The 15,602-nt window shown below is 40.8% G+C and overlaps 2 protein-coding genes across 4 annotated transcripts in view; both read right to left on the reverse strand.

The window, feature by feature from the left end:
- Positions 1-7,246, reverse strand: part of CSNK1A1 (casein kinase 1 alpha 1) — a gene marked incomplete at both ends in the record, with an annotated part of 38,194 nt that extends 30,948 nt beyond the window's left edge. For all 3 annotated transcript variants that reach the window (XM_084252198.1, XM_084252199.1, XM_084252200.1), the window contains 2 exons: positions 6,388-6,494; positions 7,124-7,246. In XM_084252198.1, coding sequence (XP_084108324.1) covers positions 6,388-6,494; positions 7,124-7,246 — 230 coding nt within the window. The remainder of the gene's footprint in view (positions 1-6,387; positions 6,495-7,123) is intronic.
- Positions 7,247-14,290: 7,044 nt separating this feature from the next.
- Positions 14,291-14,816, reverse strand: LOC311183178 (U6 snRNA-associated Sm-like protein LSm3; the record flags this gene model as incomplete). Its single annotated transcript, XM_084252483.1, has 1 exon — positions 14,291-14,816. Exon 1 carries the CDS (start codon positions 14,597-14,599, stop codon positions 14,291-14,293), a length of 309 nt encoding a protein of 102 aa, XP_084108609.1. The 5' UTR covers positions 14,600-14,816.
- Positions 14,817-15,602: the final 786 nt, after the last annotated feature.

Here is a 15,602-nt window from a genome sequence, read left to right on the forward strand (position 1 = left end):
TAAAAATGTGTAGGAAACATAACCGTGCACAGGGTTCCATTACAAAAACACACACAGATAAAATCAAATGTCCTCACTATAAATCAGTGCATTTTTGCCAGCACTATGCTAAGAAACATAAAAGATACTTCCATTAGCAAGACCCAGTTCTTTCCCTCAAAGAGTTTCTGAATGCTTTCTTATAGGAATGCATATGAGACATGAACAGGAAAATGGTCTCATATATTGGTTTCAGGTATTTTTCATTTATCACAGCATTAGACTGCAAGGGATTATAGTGCACTTTGCCATGTTTCCTGGTATAGGATTTCCTGAATTAATCTCCCAATTCATAAGACAAAATGAATAAGCTAAGAATCCAGCCATCCAAGTTGTAGTTCTAGGAAAAGGGGTGTTGGGAGGTGTAAGTAAGGAAGCAACGATTATTAATCTCTGAGATATGGTTCAGTTCAGTGGTTCCTGAAGTTTCTGCACATCATAACCACTTGGGGAGCTACTGATGCCCAAGTCATTAAATCAAAGTATCTGAGGCTAGAAGTTAGGTGTCAATAATTTGAAAGCTCCCAATGACTCCCATGTGCTGTGAAGTTTGGAAACCATCAGTACAGTTGAAAAGAGGCAATAACATCTATTCAAATATATTAGCTGTGATTTCAGGCAAATGAACCTATCTGATTGGCACACTTTATATGAAATCACAACTTACAGGATTGTGGTAATGATTATACAAGAACAAATACAATGTCTACATAATCAACTTTTTTTCTTGATGGAGAACAGGTGTATATACCAACAAAGAATTCAAACATTCACCACTTATTTCAGTTGTACAAATCAAATGTTATGACTAAAAAGAACTACACATTAAAGTTAGAGTAACTTCTCACTGCATCAAAGAAATCTTTTATCCAATTGATCATATCAATTTATACATTAAAAAAAACCTAGATTGTCTTAAAAATCCCTTATAAGTGAAAGCTGACATTACAAATTATATTAATAGAATTCATTCTAGGTTCAATCTAGAAGACACCACAAACAGAACACTTAACTGTCAAAATAATGTTCTTTCCAATTCCCTTTATTCTAAGGATCATAATGTCCTCTCTAGCTAAACCTTTTTTTTTGTACAGCACTTTCAAAGTCCCCATTAAAACACAATGCCTCCCCCACTGACCACTCACAGAAAAGGGAGAGGCAGGATTCCAGGTCTTCAAAGGAGAACCAGGTGAAAAACCTCAACTGCTTGAGTATCACCAAGTACATCTATTTATCAGATAAGTCTCAGAATGTACTTCAAGGTGATAAACAGATTAACAACCTGCAGTTCTGCAAGCAAATCAATATCAAAACCAGAAATCAAAGTATCTATGACCCATAAGATTCACTTAAAAAATAAATAAAATCCATGTTGTCAAAGAATGTAGTTTACCAAAGATTGAAGGATAAAAAAAATTCTTCATCTCAATAGAGGGTGTGGACAAAACGAATTCAATGGTGGGGTTAAGATCTGTGTATTTCTAGTAGGTAAATTATACCTTATTTAAAAAAAAAAAAAAACCCCAATATCCATAAAGACCCTATGCGGTGACCGGTCATCCAAAATTCTAAGAACTACCTGAAATGATAGCAGAAACAGGAACATTAACAAAAACATCACTTTACCTACATATTCACTTATATTGTTAAGGCTATTAAGGTACTCACTTAAACCCAGAAAACTTGCTGTTAAACTCAAAGAACTGATTTTAAGAATAAGCTTAAAACAATAAATTTGTATCATGTGTTTCAAATTCTAATTGTTTATAGACTTCTTGAGATTCAAGTTCCTAATCAACATTGACAAAATCATGACAAAACCCTTACGCTAGAACTTTAAGTATAGCTTAATATACTTCCACACAAAATGATCTATCTCTAAAAATGAATAAATTCAAGGTAGTAAAATCAGGTACCAAACAAGAGTTTCATAAGTATTTGCTCCAAATTAAGAGGCACATTAATAATTGCCAACTTAAGTACATAGCCTTCAGTCTATGAATTCACAGATTCATCTGCTCATATGGGAGAATAAGAATTATAAGCATCCAATTAAGTGGTAGAAACAATAGATTATTTATATTTATAGAAGAGATTTTCCGTTTCTCTGTATGACCTAAGTGCCATACAATGAAGCAGCAAACTATGGCTCTGCAGCATCAAGTGCAAAGATGTGGAGGTATGTGAGCAGGCATGACATATATGACCTTGACATAAAGGTGAAAATGGCTCACAAGATAATGGGGAGTTAAGAGACTCTAGTAACCCCCCTGTGACACAAGCATCTTATTTGTAAAAAGGAGTTGTTGGATTATTATTTCTCAGGTTTCAAGCAGCTCAAAAATGCTATCTAAGCATCAACACACTATCCCATAATTAGATATCTACCATAAGACAGTATAAAACACCTTTAGAACATATACCATGGATTCAGTTACCCTGTGAGTTAAAATTACATTTCTTATGCATCTAATGAGGTGTGTAATGTATCTATCAAGAATACAGACACAGGCAGTAGAGATGTCATCTTTCTCCTCAGAGCATTATTTACAGAACATAAGTTCAGTGCCAAAAAGTCAAGATGAAGAATAAAGGTTAACTAGTACTTTATAAATATCTTCTAGAATGCTTGACAAAGAGGGCAAAAATGGTAATTAAAATACAAGGCAACAATTCTCCCATGTCCTTTCCCATCTTCATTAATTTACTTCCTTCTAAATGATCAAACTATGGTTCACCCTATGAAGATGGCATTTTAAAGTGGCATGTGGTGCCTTACTACTACAAGAACATTCAAAGGTAAGCTCTAGCTATAACATTAAACTATGATGACATGCTTTCTAGCTACTGTCATTTGAGAATATGTCTTAAAATTGCAGAGCTGAAAGTTCTGAGATCCAGTAGGTCAATGACTTTTAAGTGGGGAGCTTTCTTCAAACAAAAGTCCACCCCAAAGCTCAGTATGCAAAAGGTCTTCCTACAGAAAAGGCATAACTATACCTGTCTACCAGCAGCCACCTTTTCCACCCAAGAAATAATAAAATCACTAACTTAATAAAATCCTTTTTATTTTATAGATGAGGAAATGTATAAGCCCAAAGAGAATAAGGGATTGACTGAACTCACATCACTCAGTAGATAACCACATGGGAGAACCTGAGTTACCTCATATCATAATTGTGTTTCTTTAGAACACATTAATTTGTTAATTCAATTCAGCACGGCACAAAGTATGGGACGGTTATGAGAGAAAGGCAGTAATTTTCTGTATTTTTTTTAAAGATTTACATATTTACGCATACAAGTGTAGGGGGAGGGTGTGAGAGGATTCACCAGAGACACAGTGGGGAGCAGAACAGGCGGTTCTACTGAAATATACTGCTGAGAGGAGTAGTGGGCAAGACAGGAGAGATCTGCTGTCCCATGTGGGTTTTCTCAAACTCATGTTGCAGTGGCCGGTGACAGACAGTTTGATAGTGCTGTGTATTTAACCCCAGGGCTACCAAGGAGGCCCTGCAGTAATTTTAAATGAGCTCCTGGATGTCAATTCACCAGACTCAAGGATTTCAGTTCCTTTAAAAAGAAAAAAAAAAAAAAAAAAAATCAAGAGACTCAAAAGTCATCCTCCTTTCATAATTTTTTTTTTTTTTGCTTTTTATATAGGATGCTTGGCTTCTATTTAACAACAGATTTCTTAGTAAGGTTCTTAAACAGTAACTGTAAGGTCTGCTTTGCAGAGCAGTACAAAACTTTAGGAGCTCCCATGGTATCTTTAAAAAAAAAAAAAAAAGAAGTGGGGTGGAAAAATTAAGCATAAATTCAGCAATATCTAAAACTTTAAAATTACTATTATCACTTCTAAAATAATTGGTAACAAAACTGTTTTATTTAATCAAGCTAAAACTATAGTTAACCAAAAATTTACCAAGTAAATATATTAACTGTATACCATATATAGGTGATGTGTAAATAGTGAGGTGGGAAGACAGCAATCCCCTTCAACAAAACAAGAATGCCTGTATGCATTACGTCTTTTTCATCCTTTCCCATTCGTTTGGAAAACACTTCACTTTAAAACCAATAAACCACTTTTGTTTCTATGAAGTGGATTCTACCACTCCTAAAATGAATTTACTCTTTTTCCACCCTAGTCAGTTACTTAATTCTGTCGTAGAGACTACTCCCAGAAGCCACACTCTATTCTTGGATACCCTCCCCAACCAGTTCACCCAGCTTTCTTCCTTAGTGGCAGATCCTGAAATCGCATCTCCTCTCCCAGCAAGTCTTTAATTTGAAAGCCAGGTTAATCTCTCTTTAGCTCCACCCAGACAGTTTATGACTACCACAACTCTCTCTATACTCATCCTATAATAGACACCTATTATTTTGCACAAGTTAATTTCATTGATTCATGTGTTTATGCACATGTTCTTATTGGTCTTCTCTGTTAGTGTTGTAATATGTAATAAGCATGCAGATAAAAGGGGATGTATTTAATTTGGGGTTAGCACTAAAAACGCCTGATGCTTAATACTTTTCTGAAAATGATTTAAAATACAAGAAACTCAAACTGATTTGTAAAATTTATAAAACCTCCCAACACAAATGACTCTCAGAAGCATTATAAGGGAGGGAAGTCAGACAGAAATGACTTCATAGTGTTTGACTGATACCTATAAAATTCTAGGAAAAGCTAGAGTGAAGGAAAGCAAATCAGTGGGGACACCACAAGTGGAGGGGGGATTAAACTATAATAAGGGTAAGGAGCTTCAGTTGTTTAGGCTAACACAACTAATGTTTCTTTTCTTTTTTTCCCCTGAGGAAAAAAAGCTAGATATTTTAATCAAGGTTTTTATTCTTCCACAATAACAAATTTATTTCCCCACACAGCAGAGTTTTCTTAAAGGATAGGAATCATTTAAAATCTCAAATTTGTATCTTCTCAGATTCCACATTAATCTTCACCTCATAAATCGGAATTTTCTGCCAAATAATTTATTTGCTCACAAGCAATAGAAAATTCTATCATTCAATTTCTCCATTAAAAGGTCTGTGAACATCAGAAATCTTTTAAGAGTAGTGTCACTTTATGTTAATAGTGTTTCCTCATCAGAATTAATGTAATTCAGTCCTTAAAATTTGAGGAATAGAAACCAGAAAAGAAAAAGCTAGAAAGTAACAGAAGTTCATTTATTCTACCTCTAGAATAATACTGCAAATGGTATTTTCAGTAATTGCTGGAAAGTGTCTGGGTTTTAAACTACATTTTAACCTCGGATATTCTGAGATCTTTAATCTTAAAAATCAAACTATTCTGAAACCCTGTAAGGCTACCCATTTAAAAGAATTCACTTTCTTTATCTGGCCACCTTTTTATTTGCTTTTACCAATATTCCATTCCCAAAAAAAGGGCCACAATCATCCCAATTGTGTTGCTGACCAAGTAGCTCAACAGGTTAAAGTTACTCATCGAACTGTGGTTACATGATTAAGTTTTCTTTTAATACAACTGATTTGAGTACATTTCCTACACTTGGCGCAACTCAAACCTATGTCATTGCCCATAAATATTTAGTACACGGACTGAAACGCAGCAAACACTACCACTCATGAAAAAGTAATTCACACCTTTAAGAGGAATATAAAGGATTTTGCACAGTACAATTTAACAACTGCACATCGCATCTGCTGCAGAGATCACAAACAGACTATCATTATGCCAACACCCTCCTTGAACCCCACAGCCGTCTACAGCTTTATTCTGGGATTTTCAACGGCTTAATTCACTCGGGGCTGCTAAGGAGGGAATCAAGGAAGCATGATTCGTGAACCCAAGCAGAGAAAAGGGCAGGAATAGGTGGTTGAGTCACGTCGTTCCGCCATTTTCTAAGCGGAGGAGGAAGACATGTTGGAACAAAAACACAACAAAAGAGCAGCCATTTCCCAAGCCAGCTCCAATAGCAACTGGCTGAGCACGGTCACTTCGGCACCTTCAAATCCACTTCACTGGATAAACCTAAGAACATCAGAGGTGCTGAAGGAAAAAAAGAGTAGCCAAGCCTGTGCCTTGGGCTCAAAGACGACCCGCACACTTAACTGCAATCGAAAGCCTGGCGGGGAGAATGTCGCTAGCTCAATGGAACATACTGAAATTCTAAACTAAGTTGGCAAACTAAAATTTACTTTGTGATTGTGGCAACTTACGGTTCACAGGAATCCACCAGCTAAGGGCAAGTCGGGTAACTCAAACACCAAGGCCCGGATTCAGCTGTTTCTCTTACCTGCCTCGACCCATTTTCCCCATCGTAATTTCCTCTGGGGATCGCCTATTTGTTTATGGGTGCTTACCGTATGTGGGGGATGCCAACCCCACCTTGAAGAATCTTATAGAGTTTGCTCTCGTACAGCAACTGGGGATGCCTGGCCTTCTGAGATTCTAGTTTCACTGCCACTTCCTGCAGGGGAAAGAGGGAAGGATGGCATCAACATCCCTACGGAGTCAATGTCACTTGGGAACGGAGGGGAGACATTAGCGAAGCTCCAACCTGCGACTAGAAAGGTGGAAGTGAGAGGCCGGGAAGAGAAAGCTCCCTTTGTAATTATAAAACGAGGCTAGCAGCCTCAAAGGCCTCTTCAGGGGGTAGTGACGAAATCCGCACGTCCTCTAAAGTGCAGGAAAATGATTCATCCAAAAAACGTAATGAGAGATTATGGAGCAACCGGGAGATCGGAAACTGTCCTAATTGGAACAAGAACCCCAGTACAACTAAATATACATACACGAGACCAACAAACATAGGGATCACAGACAGGGGATTTTTGCCGTTTTCATCGTCAACGACGGTTTTAAAAGTTCCATTAAGGACCATTTTTAACAAGCTGGGAAACTTCATCGTTCACCCCATTTTTCTATAGGATTCTTTCCCTTGTAGGGAAAGAGAGTGGGAGAGGTTTCTAAGCCAGGAAAACCGGCTCCCTCTGGGCAACCCAGTGCGGGCGAGGGGAAGAGGCCAGAGCAGTTCGGGGGTTGGGGGGCGGTGAGGACAGGCGCAGCGTCGTAGTGAACCCCACCCCAAGTGATTACCTCGCCGTTGGTGATGTTGATCGCCAAATAAATGTCCCCGAAGGAGCCAGACCCGATCTTCCGTACTAGTTTATATTTCCCTCCGACAATGAATTCGGCCTTCGAGCCGCTGCTGCTCGCCATCCTGAGAGACGAAGATGGAGGCTGGGGCCAAGCCCCGACACCTCGAAGGGGAGACCGAGGCCCTAGGGCTGGTCCACGAAGCGAGGCAGCGGAGGAGGGAGGCAGGAAGCTGAAAGCTGGCTCTTTCTCGACGTGACAAGGCCCAGAAACCGCCCAGGAGGACCCGAGCACCGCCGCTCAGTCAGGTTTCTTTCTGCCAGGCCGGAGTTTGAGGGGGTTCTCGCGGTCCCCAGGCTGGGCCACTTGTTTCTGGGTGGTCGCCGCTGCCTCGCTTTCGCAGCGACGTCGCGAGCTGGAAAGGGGGTACGGTGAGTTAGGGCGGCGATACCGCTGCCACCACTGCCGCCGGCTCCCGCCCGGAGGGACCCCTGTCACTCCGCCGACGCCGCCATCTTGTTACTCCGGCTCCAGCCCACACAAAATGCCCCCAGTCCCCGGGAGCCGCTTCTTCACGGCGCAGGGCACTCTGGGAAAGGAGCTCGGGCTCTCGCCCGGGAGGCTCGGCCGAAAGAGGAGGGCGGAACCGGATCCGTGGGAGTCGCAGCCCACGCTCCGAGCGTCATCCCGTCACGGCCCAACTGCGCAGGCGTACTGCCGGTTCTGCGGACTGCGCAGGCGCTTGGTGGCCTCGCCTCAGCCCCACCCCGAGCTCACTTCCACTTCCGGTCGCCAGGTCTTCTATCCTGGCTACCTGTTTGTTAGTCACCTAGGGCTACCCGGTCTGTGAAAGCCCGCGGAGCCCGGGGCTCCATGACATGTTAGGAAGGCGTCACCCTCATTTTTCGTGGAACATGGAGGCTTCAGGCCCCCTTAGGAATTGGGTATTGACCTTTGCTCTTTGTCTGAGGCGGGTTTTTGAGGCGGTTTTGACCTTTGATCTCTGCTCGCTCCACTCCCCGGACCGGCCTGTTCAACGCATTTTCTGTTTTTGAAAGCGGTTGTCGCCTCTGGTGGAGAGGAAGAGAAAAACAGCCCTGGGTGGGCTGGGGTTGTTCAAGATTCTCGGTTTTAGACTAGTTCACTAGTCTTAATTAGAAGTCTGCTGTCTGCGAAGTATTGGGAGACCTTTCAGGAGGGGAAAAGAGAGAAAACAGGCGTTACCTTGCCCCCTGAGTCTTTGTTTTGTTGCCCCAATGGTATATTTGATTCCCCCCCAAAAAAACCCCAATATTTTAGTAATTTTAGTAATAGAAATGGTGGAAAATTAATTTAATTAATTTACAGCCGTGGAAAAGTTGCACATGCTAAAAATATCCTTTCCTGAAGAGCTGTATCTTGGTCGTGCCTACAACTGCAGTATTTAGCAAAAAAATACAGTGGAAATAACTATTACATGGTGAAATGGACAACGTTTGAAAGTTGACACAGCAAAGCTTTTCACTAAAGCTTGAGAAAAAGTTTTTAAATAGAATTTGTCTAACAATCAAATCTTGACCACGTTTTGGTTTGCAAAATTTGACCTGAGGAAATTGGGCTTGGTAGTACTAATGATCATAAAAGGAAGATCCTTGTTTGATACCATCATAGTTACCAGAAGAATCAAACTTGGGTGAATGACTCAAACCTCTAGAAATTTAAAGAGAAAATCTACCCCAAATAAAATAATTTCATTAAAATAGGAATTGGGGAAAATGTAGACTTAACTAACTTTGAAAACTGATCAAGTAATTAGTAGTGGGGTTCAGCCTGGAAGGTAAATCTTAACTCAAATTTCTGTGTTACGGGCCTCCCCGATGGCGCAGCGGTTGAGCGCTGGGTTGAGAAGCTGTCCGTAGCTTCCCGCAGCCTCTGCAGCGCCGGTTCGATCCCCGGCTGCTCCCCGGCCACCGGAGGAGGGTCCCGCATGGCGCGCAGACCTCTCCAGCCGCCCGCTCCCCTCAGCAGTGTGCTTCGGTCCTTCTGCCTGCTCTGCTCCACGCTCTGGCTCTGGTGAATTCTCTCACCCTCCGCGCTTCTGACTGTACCCAGTGCTTGTATAAATAAATAAATAAATCTTAAAAAAAAGATAAAAAAAAATTTCTGTGTTACTCATGCTGACTGAGACATTTTTAGTCGTAAGAAGCTAAATGTCTTGAATTTGAGAAAAGAAAGAGGAGACTTCCCCTACGGTTTAGCACGAAGTCTGAGGCAGTACCAAAACCCAGACTCCTGATTCTCAAATCAGCACTATTTACACATTCTCCTTTGCTGACTCTGAAGCATGATTGGCCTACTTAAAATTCTCTGCTGCTAGAGTCTAATCTAAAAATAAAAAATAAAAAATAAAAAAGCCGAGTTAAAGCTTCTGAAGTTTCCGGAAATAGTTACTTTTCTGTTGATTTTCTACCATAGCCATCCCAAACTTAATAGATTCCTTGGCTTGAGAAGTTCCCAGTGAAGGGCGGTTATATAATTTTAAACGAATTTTTGTGTCCTCCCTGGTGGCACAGGGATTATATTGCCAGCCACTGCCTCCTGAGTTCAATGTCTGTCCCCACCCACCTCTCCTGTCTTGTCCCCTGCTCCCCATATCAATATATTTCAGTGGATCTGCTCTCCACTGTGTCTCTGGAGAATCCTCTCACCCCCCTGTACCGCTGGCCTGCACCCCAGTTCGTATATGCATAAATAAAAGAGTTTTACCTCTTGGGAGGGAATAGGGGTATGTGCAGAGTGGATTAGTTTAGGGTTTCCCAAAGGTTTATGTATGCATGGCCACACATTTACTTTTTTCCATAGAGATTTGAAAAATAAGAGCATTATGATGTATTTTTTTATTCATCTAATTTCAAATTGTACTTTATTCTGAGATTTTTATCTTTACCTCATTCAAATGCTCCTTTGTAAAATGGTATTAATGTTAGAGATTTTTGGTTTTTCTTTGGTTGGTTGTTTAGTAACTTTATTTGGTAAAATTAAAGTGGTTACTACCTGTCCTTTTGTTTTTTTGTTTGAATTTTTGTATGCCTTTAAAAGCCTGCATGGGGCCTCCCTGGCTGCGCAAGGGTTAAGACGCAACCTATGAAGCTATCCGCAGCCACTACAGCATGAGTTCGATTCCCAGCCAGCCATGGAACAACCCACATGGCGCAGCAGACCTCTCCTGACTCACCTGCTGCTCCCATCAGCAGTGTACTTTGGTCAGTCTGCCTGTTCTGTTCCCCACCTCCTCCCACTTCTGGCCTGTACCCCAGCTCTTGTATGCATAAATAAATAAATCTTTAAAAAAATAAATAAAACCCTGCACGCTGGGACCCCCATTTCAAAATGACTTCTAGAAGCTCTTCCAACTCTTATCTTTATTATTTTATGTATATACTTGGTGGGCCACCTCATTTGTTTCCTGCCTGCTATAGTCATACTATTCCATCATAGAAGGTGTCCAGTGAAATATACTAACATGTCACATGAGTGGTTGTGACCTTTTCAAATTTGATTTCACCTTAAGTTTTAAATTTGTCGCATTTAAGAAGGGCAAAAGTTTGCTTTTTAATGTAGAATATGAAGTTTTTAGGTGTTGCCTATGACTCAGTCTTCTTAAATCATGTATCATTTGTGGTAACTTTAAGCTTCAACAATTGAAAAAGTACCTGCTTTTGTTGCAGCTATATTAAAGTTACAAATCATTCTGTACTTATTGAATCATCAGCAGCTTTGGTGAAATGGGAGGAATCTTTTAAAGTGTGCCAAAATGCAGTTCCTGGCTTCTGGATCAGATGAATTCACTAAAAATAGAATCCAATGCATATAATTAAAATTTTAGACCTTGGAAGAAATTTAGAAATCATCAAATTCAGTAATCATATTTTTAAATGCTATAATTCACAGAATGCATTCACACATGTCAAGTATGCCTCATATAGACAAAGTGACTTGCATATAGAGCGTACAGATCTGAGTGGCAAAGACAGGACCAGAACCCCAGCTAACCAAAAGAGGAAAAGGGGGTAAAAAGCATATTGGGACAATCACGTTCCAGTCATCTATGTTCATAGAGAGGTCAGGCTAGATTGAAAACCTTTTTTTTTTAATCACAGCATTTACCAACCAAGGAAGGGTCACTGGTAACCAGTGTTTTGAGTAAAATGATGATGTGCACAACAAGCATAGATGGATACTATAAAGAGGAAAATAACACAAGTGTGGCCTGATCCTCTCTAGAATTGGTTAGCACCACCAGGAGCCTCCCTGGTGGTGCAAGGGGTTAAGCACCACGCTATGAAGCTATCCACAGCCTCTGCAGCAGCAGTTTGATCCCCAGCTGGCCAGGGAGCTGCCCACATGGCGCAGCAGACCTCTCCTGTCTTGCCCACTCTCCCCTCGGCAGTGTATTTCAGTCAGTCCGCCTGTTGTGCTCCTCACTCTGTCTCTGGTAAATCCTCTCACCTGCCCGCACCTCTGGCCTGTACCCCAGTCAATTAGTGTATTTCTCCTGTCTTACTTCCTGTACCTCTGGCCTACACCCCAGTTCTTTTGTGCATAAATAAAAATAAATCTTAAAAAAAAAAAAAAAAAGGTTACTAGCCTGCAAATCCCCTGTATCATAACTTCCAGTTACACTTTGGCACAATTTATGATTAAATCTATCTCCTGTCTCCTATCTTCTCATTTCTTAACTGTATCTTTACAAATTTCAAGAGTTTGTTAAGGTCCCCTCACCATCTTCCTCCCCCAACTTAATTAACTTAATTCTGTGTAACTCCCCTGTTCCCTTCCCTACCCATTTCAAAATCTCAAGAATTTTGCAAGTCTCTGGTTTGCAAGGATGTGCACATAAGACTGAAAAAGTCCCTTTAGGACACAGCTAACCTCACACATTTGTTGACCGTCAGTGAAGCAATTGAAGGGAGGAATTACATTCCTGCAAGAGAACTGGGCCCACAAAACCAAGAATTTAACTTAATTTAGTATTTAAAAAAGAATAATCTGATATATGTTCAAATCGCTCATATTTTGCATGAACTCAAGAATTCCCTCAGAAATCAATAGGCAGGGGCCTCCCCTGGTGGCGCAGCGGTTGAGCGCTGGGAGGCCAAGCTGCCCGCAGCCTCTGCAGCGCTGGTTCCATCCTTGACCACCGGCGAGGGTCCCACATGGCCCTCAGACCTCTCCTGCCGCCCACTGCTCCCCTCAGCAGTGTACTTCTTCAGTCTGCCTGTTCTGTTCTGCTCTGGGCTCTGGTGAATTCTCTCACCCTCCTGCGCTTCTGACTGTACCCAGTGCTTGTATAAATAAACAAATAAATCTTAAAAAAGAAAAAAAAACCCAAAATTTAAAAAAAAAAAAAAAGAGAAATCAATGGGCAAGGTCATGGAGATGGGGATGAAGTCATTTTGTCACTGTTCTAAGGCAGGTTAACCCAGACTTTACAATAATCTTTTTTTTTTTTTAAAGATTTATTTATTTATTTATACAAGCACTGGGTACAGTCAGAAGCGCGGGAGGGTGAGAGAATTCACCAGGGCCAGAGCGGGGAACAGAACAGGCAGACTGATGAAGTACACTGCTGAGGGGAGCAGTGGGCACAGCAGGAGAGGTCTGCGCGCCATGTGGGACCCTCGCCGGCAGCCGGGGATCGAACCGGAGCTGCAGAGGCTGCGGGCAGCTTCGCAGCCCAGTGCTCAACCACTGCGCCACCAGGGGAGGCCCTACAATAATCTTGTAGATGCTTGAGTTACATATTTTAGTCACATCATGATGATGTGACCCTCTCCAACTATCTAAGTAAAACATCATCTACATGTAGAGTCTTAGAGAACCAAGGAGGTTTTTCTAGTTTTAAGCAAGAGCCCCTGGAAACAACAGTAGTGTTAAAAAGAGAGAAACAACGGGCCAAAAATGGGGTCTTTCATGCCAAGCCCTGCCAGACTTAACACCTAACCAACTGCAGTGTTAGGAGTTCCCAAGTGGAAATTTAAACTAACCAATTTGGAGTTTACCAGTGAACACCAGAGAAGCAATCTGCACACCCTGCCTTCCCCCAATGGCAAGTGGCTGAAGTAATCTTCCTTTCCTTTTGCTGATAACCTTGTGCCACCCTCTTTCTGATTCAAAACCCTTATTTTGGACAATCTTAAGCATTTCTCAATTTGAATGCTTCCCAATTCATGAGTCGTTTAATAAAGTCAATTAGATCTTTAAAATTAACTTGTTTGGGCCTCCATAGTGGCACCAGGGTTAAAGTCTCAGTGCTGTCAAGCTATCACCAGCCACTGAGGCATGAGTTTGATCCCCAGCCAAGGAGCTACCCACATGGCACAGAAGACCCCCCCCCCTCAATCTGCTCCCCTTACCAGTGTATTTCAGTAGATCTGCCCATTCTGGATCTGCCCGTTCTGTTCCCCACTCTGTCTCTGGTGAATCCTCTCACCCCCCTGCACCTCTGGCCTACATCCCAGTTCTTCTATGCATAAATAAAAAAATAAATAAATCTTAAAAAAATAAAAATAAAAAATTCAATTAAGTTGTTTCAATTTTTGTTACAATGCTAAGCATTGGAAATTTAACTTTATTCTTGGAAAGTAGCCTGGGGTGGGAAAAAAGAAAAAGCTTTTATTTGGATATTTAAGGGCTAGGTTAAATGGTATCAGGCAAGGGATCCTGATATAAATAGTCAGGAAAGCTGAACGTTAATATTTTCCTGGGCTTCAAGCTTATACTCTTTTAAGAGACCTCAGATTCTAAGGTTTGTTCTAGCTTTATTTATTTATTTATTTATTTATCTATTTATTTATTTATTTATTTTGCATTTTTAAAAAATAAAAAAGGGAACAAGTTTAATTTTACAAAAAAAAAAAAAAGTGAAAAAAACAACTGGAGCAAATTAACTCCTGAAAAGGTTTTCGGCCTTGTTGACCACATTTATTGGAAGGGTTGGAGAAAAATAAAAATGCCATTTAGCTTAAGAAATTGTGAGTTATCTGCAAATCAACACATTTCAGGAGTGGAAGAATCCTTGATCATTTCTTAATATCAAAATTTACGCAGGTGTCTCTGAGCATCTTCTACATCTAAAGAGCAATCGCACAAAGTCTCCTATTTTCCACATGGGATAAATTCTTTGTTTCAGCCAACTCTCAATGGAGGGGCAACTAGAACACCACCATCTCCCCGGACAAAGAGCATCGGGATATTCCGTTTTGTTGATTTATAGATTTCTTCATATGTTTCCTTATCAATTTCTATAGTAGTTACAGTTTCTTCCACATCTCCCAATATCATATTTAAATGTTGATCATAAGCATGTAATCTGCCTCGAAGCTCTCTGTCATTTCTCATTTTCACATAAATTCGTTCATCCAAGCTGAGTCTAATGAGATCCAGGGGTTCTTCTGCAGTGTTTGTAGTTTGTTGCTGGTCCACGTCGCCCACCATGTTTCAAACCCTGCGCCCTTTCCCGCCTCTCGCGAGAGCACGCTGTTCTAGCTCTAAAATATAGTGCTATGTACTGAAGATGACTCCTATATTTTGAAGTAGAAGAAAATTAACATTCTTTTGGTTTCTTAAAATTCAGATAATATGTAAATTTCTGATGGGCAGGTCCCAGCTTACCTTAATTACGACTTAATAAATCAGGAAGTCAGATTCCTGATAGAAATTCTGAGACCCCTAAGTTAGAAGAGATGGGGAAGTCCTTCTTTTTGAAATACTGAAGAATGGGCAGTGATTGTATCTTTGCAAAGGTACCTGTAGCCTTTCCTGGAGGTGGGCAAGGGGCCTCACTTAAATGAAGCCCTGTCATTGCTATTTCATCTAAAAAACAAAAATCTTTGCCTAGATTCTCCTAGAAGGCAAGCACAAAATGATTTCTCTTCAACACAATCTTATTCTTGGCAAAGGATGAGATTGAACAATGAAAATCAAGCTAAGCTTGTTTCTTGTCCTCTTATAAAACTTTTCACCAAGCCTTCCTCTCAGGGTTGCTTTGAAATAATGCCTGAGGCTTTAACTCATTTGCCTGCAATGTATATTCTACAGTGTAATGCTTAAAAGCTAGAGCTATGTCCTGACAGGGAGGAAATTCAAATCCTTGCTATTCCCTACACCCATTTTTCAAAGCCTTACTAAGGCCAGGACTTGAAAGGCATGAGAAAAAGGAAATGTGTTTGCCCATCATCCTCCCACCCCATGACCCCCATTTCTTACTCTGGTCACTCTGTCTGACCTGGCAATATTTAAACACTCAAATCATATTTTTAAATTTCTATTTTAATCACACGAGCCATTAATTCCTGGAAATGCACTGCCACACATGGCACTTGGGGATATTTGTGTTGCCTATTTTTATTTGGGAGGGTTCATTAGTGTTTTGGATTTCTGGTAATTTTATGTCCCTTTCTTTCCTCAGTCCCTGTTCTCTTTTTCTGCATTGTTCACT

The sequence above is a fragment of the Talpa europaea genome (genome assembly GCF_964194135.1).
Source record: "Talpa europaea genome assembly, chromosome: 13".
Lineage (NCBI taxonomy): Eukaryota > Metazoa > Chordata > Mammalia > Eulipotyphla > Talpidae > Talpa > Talpa europaea.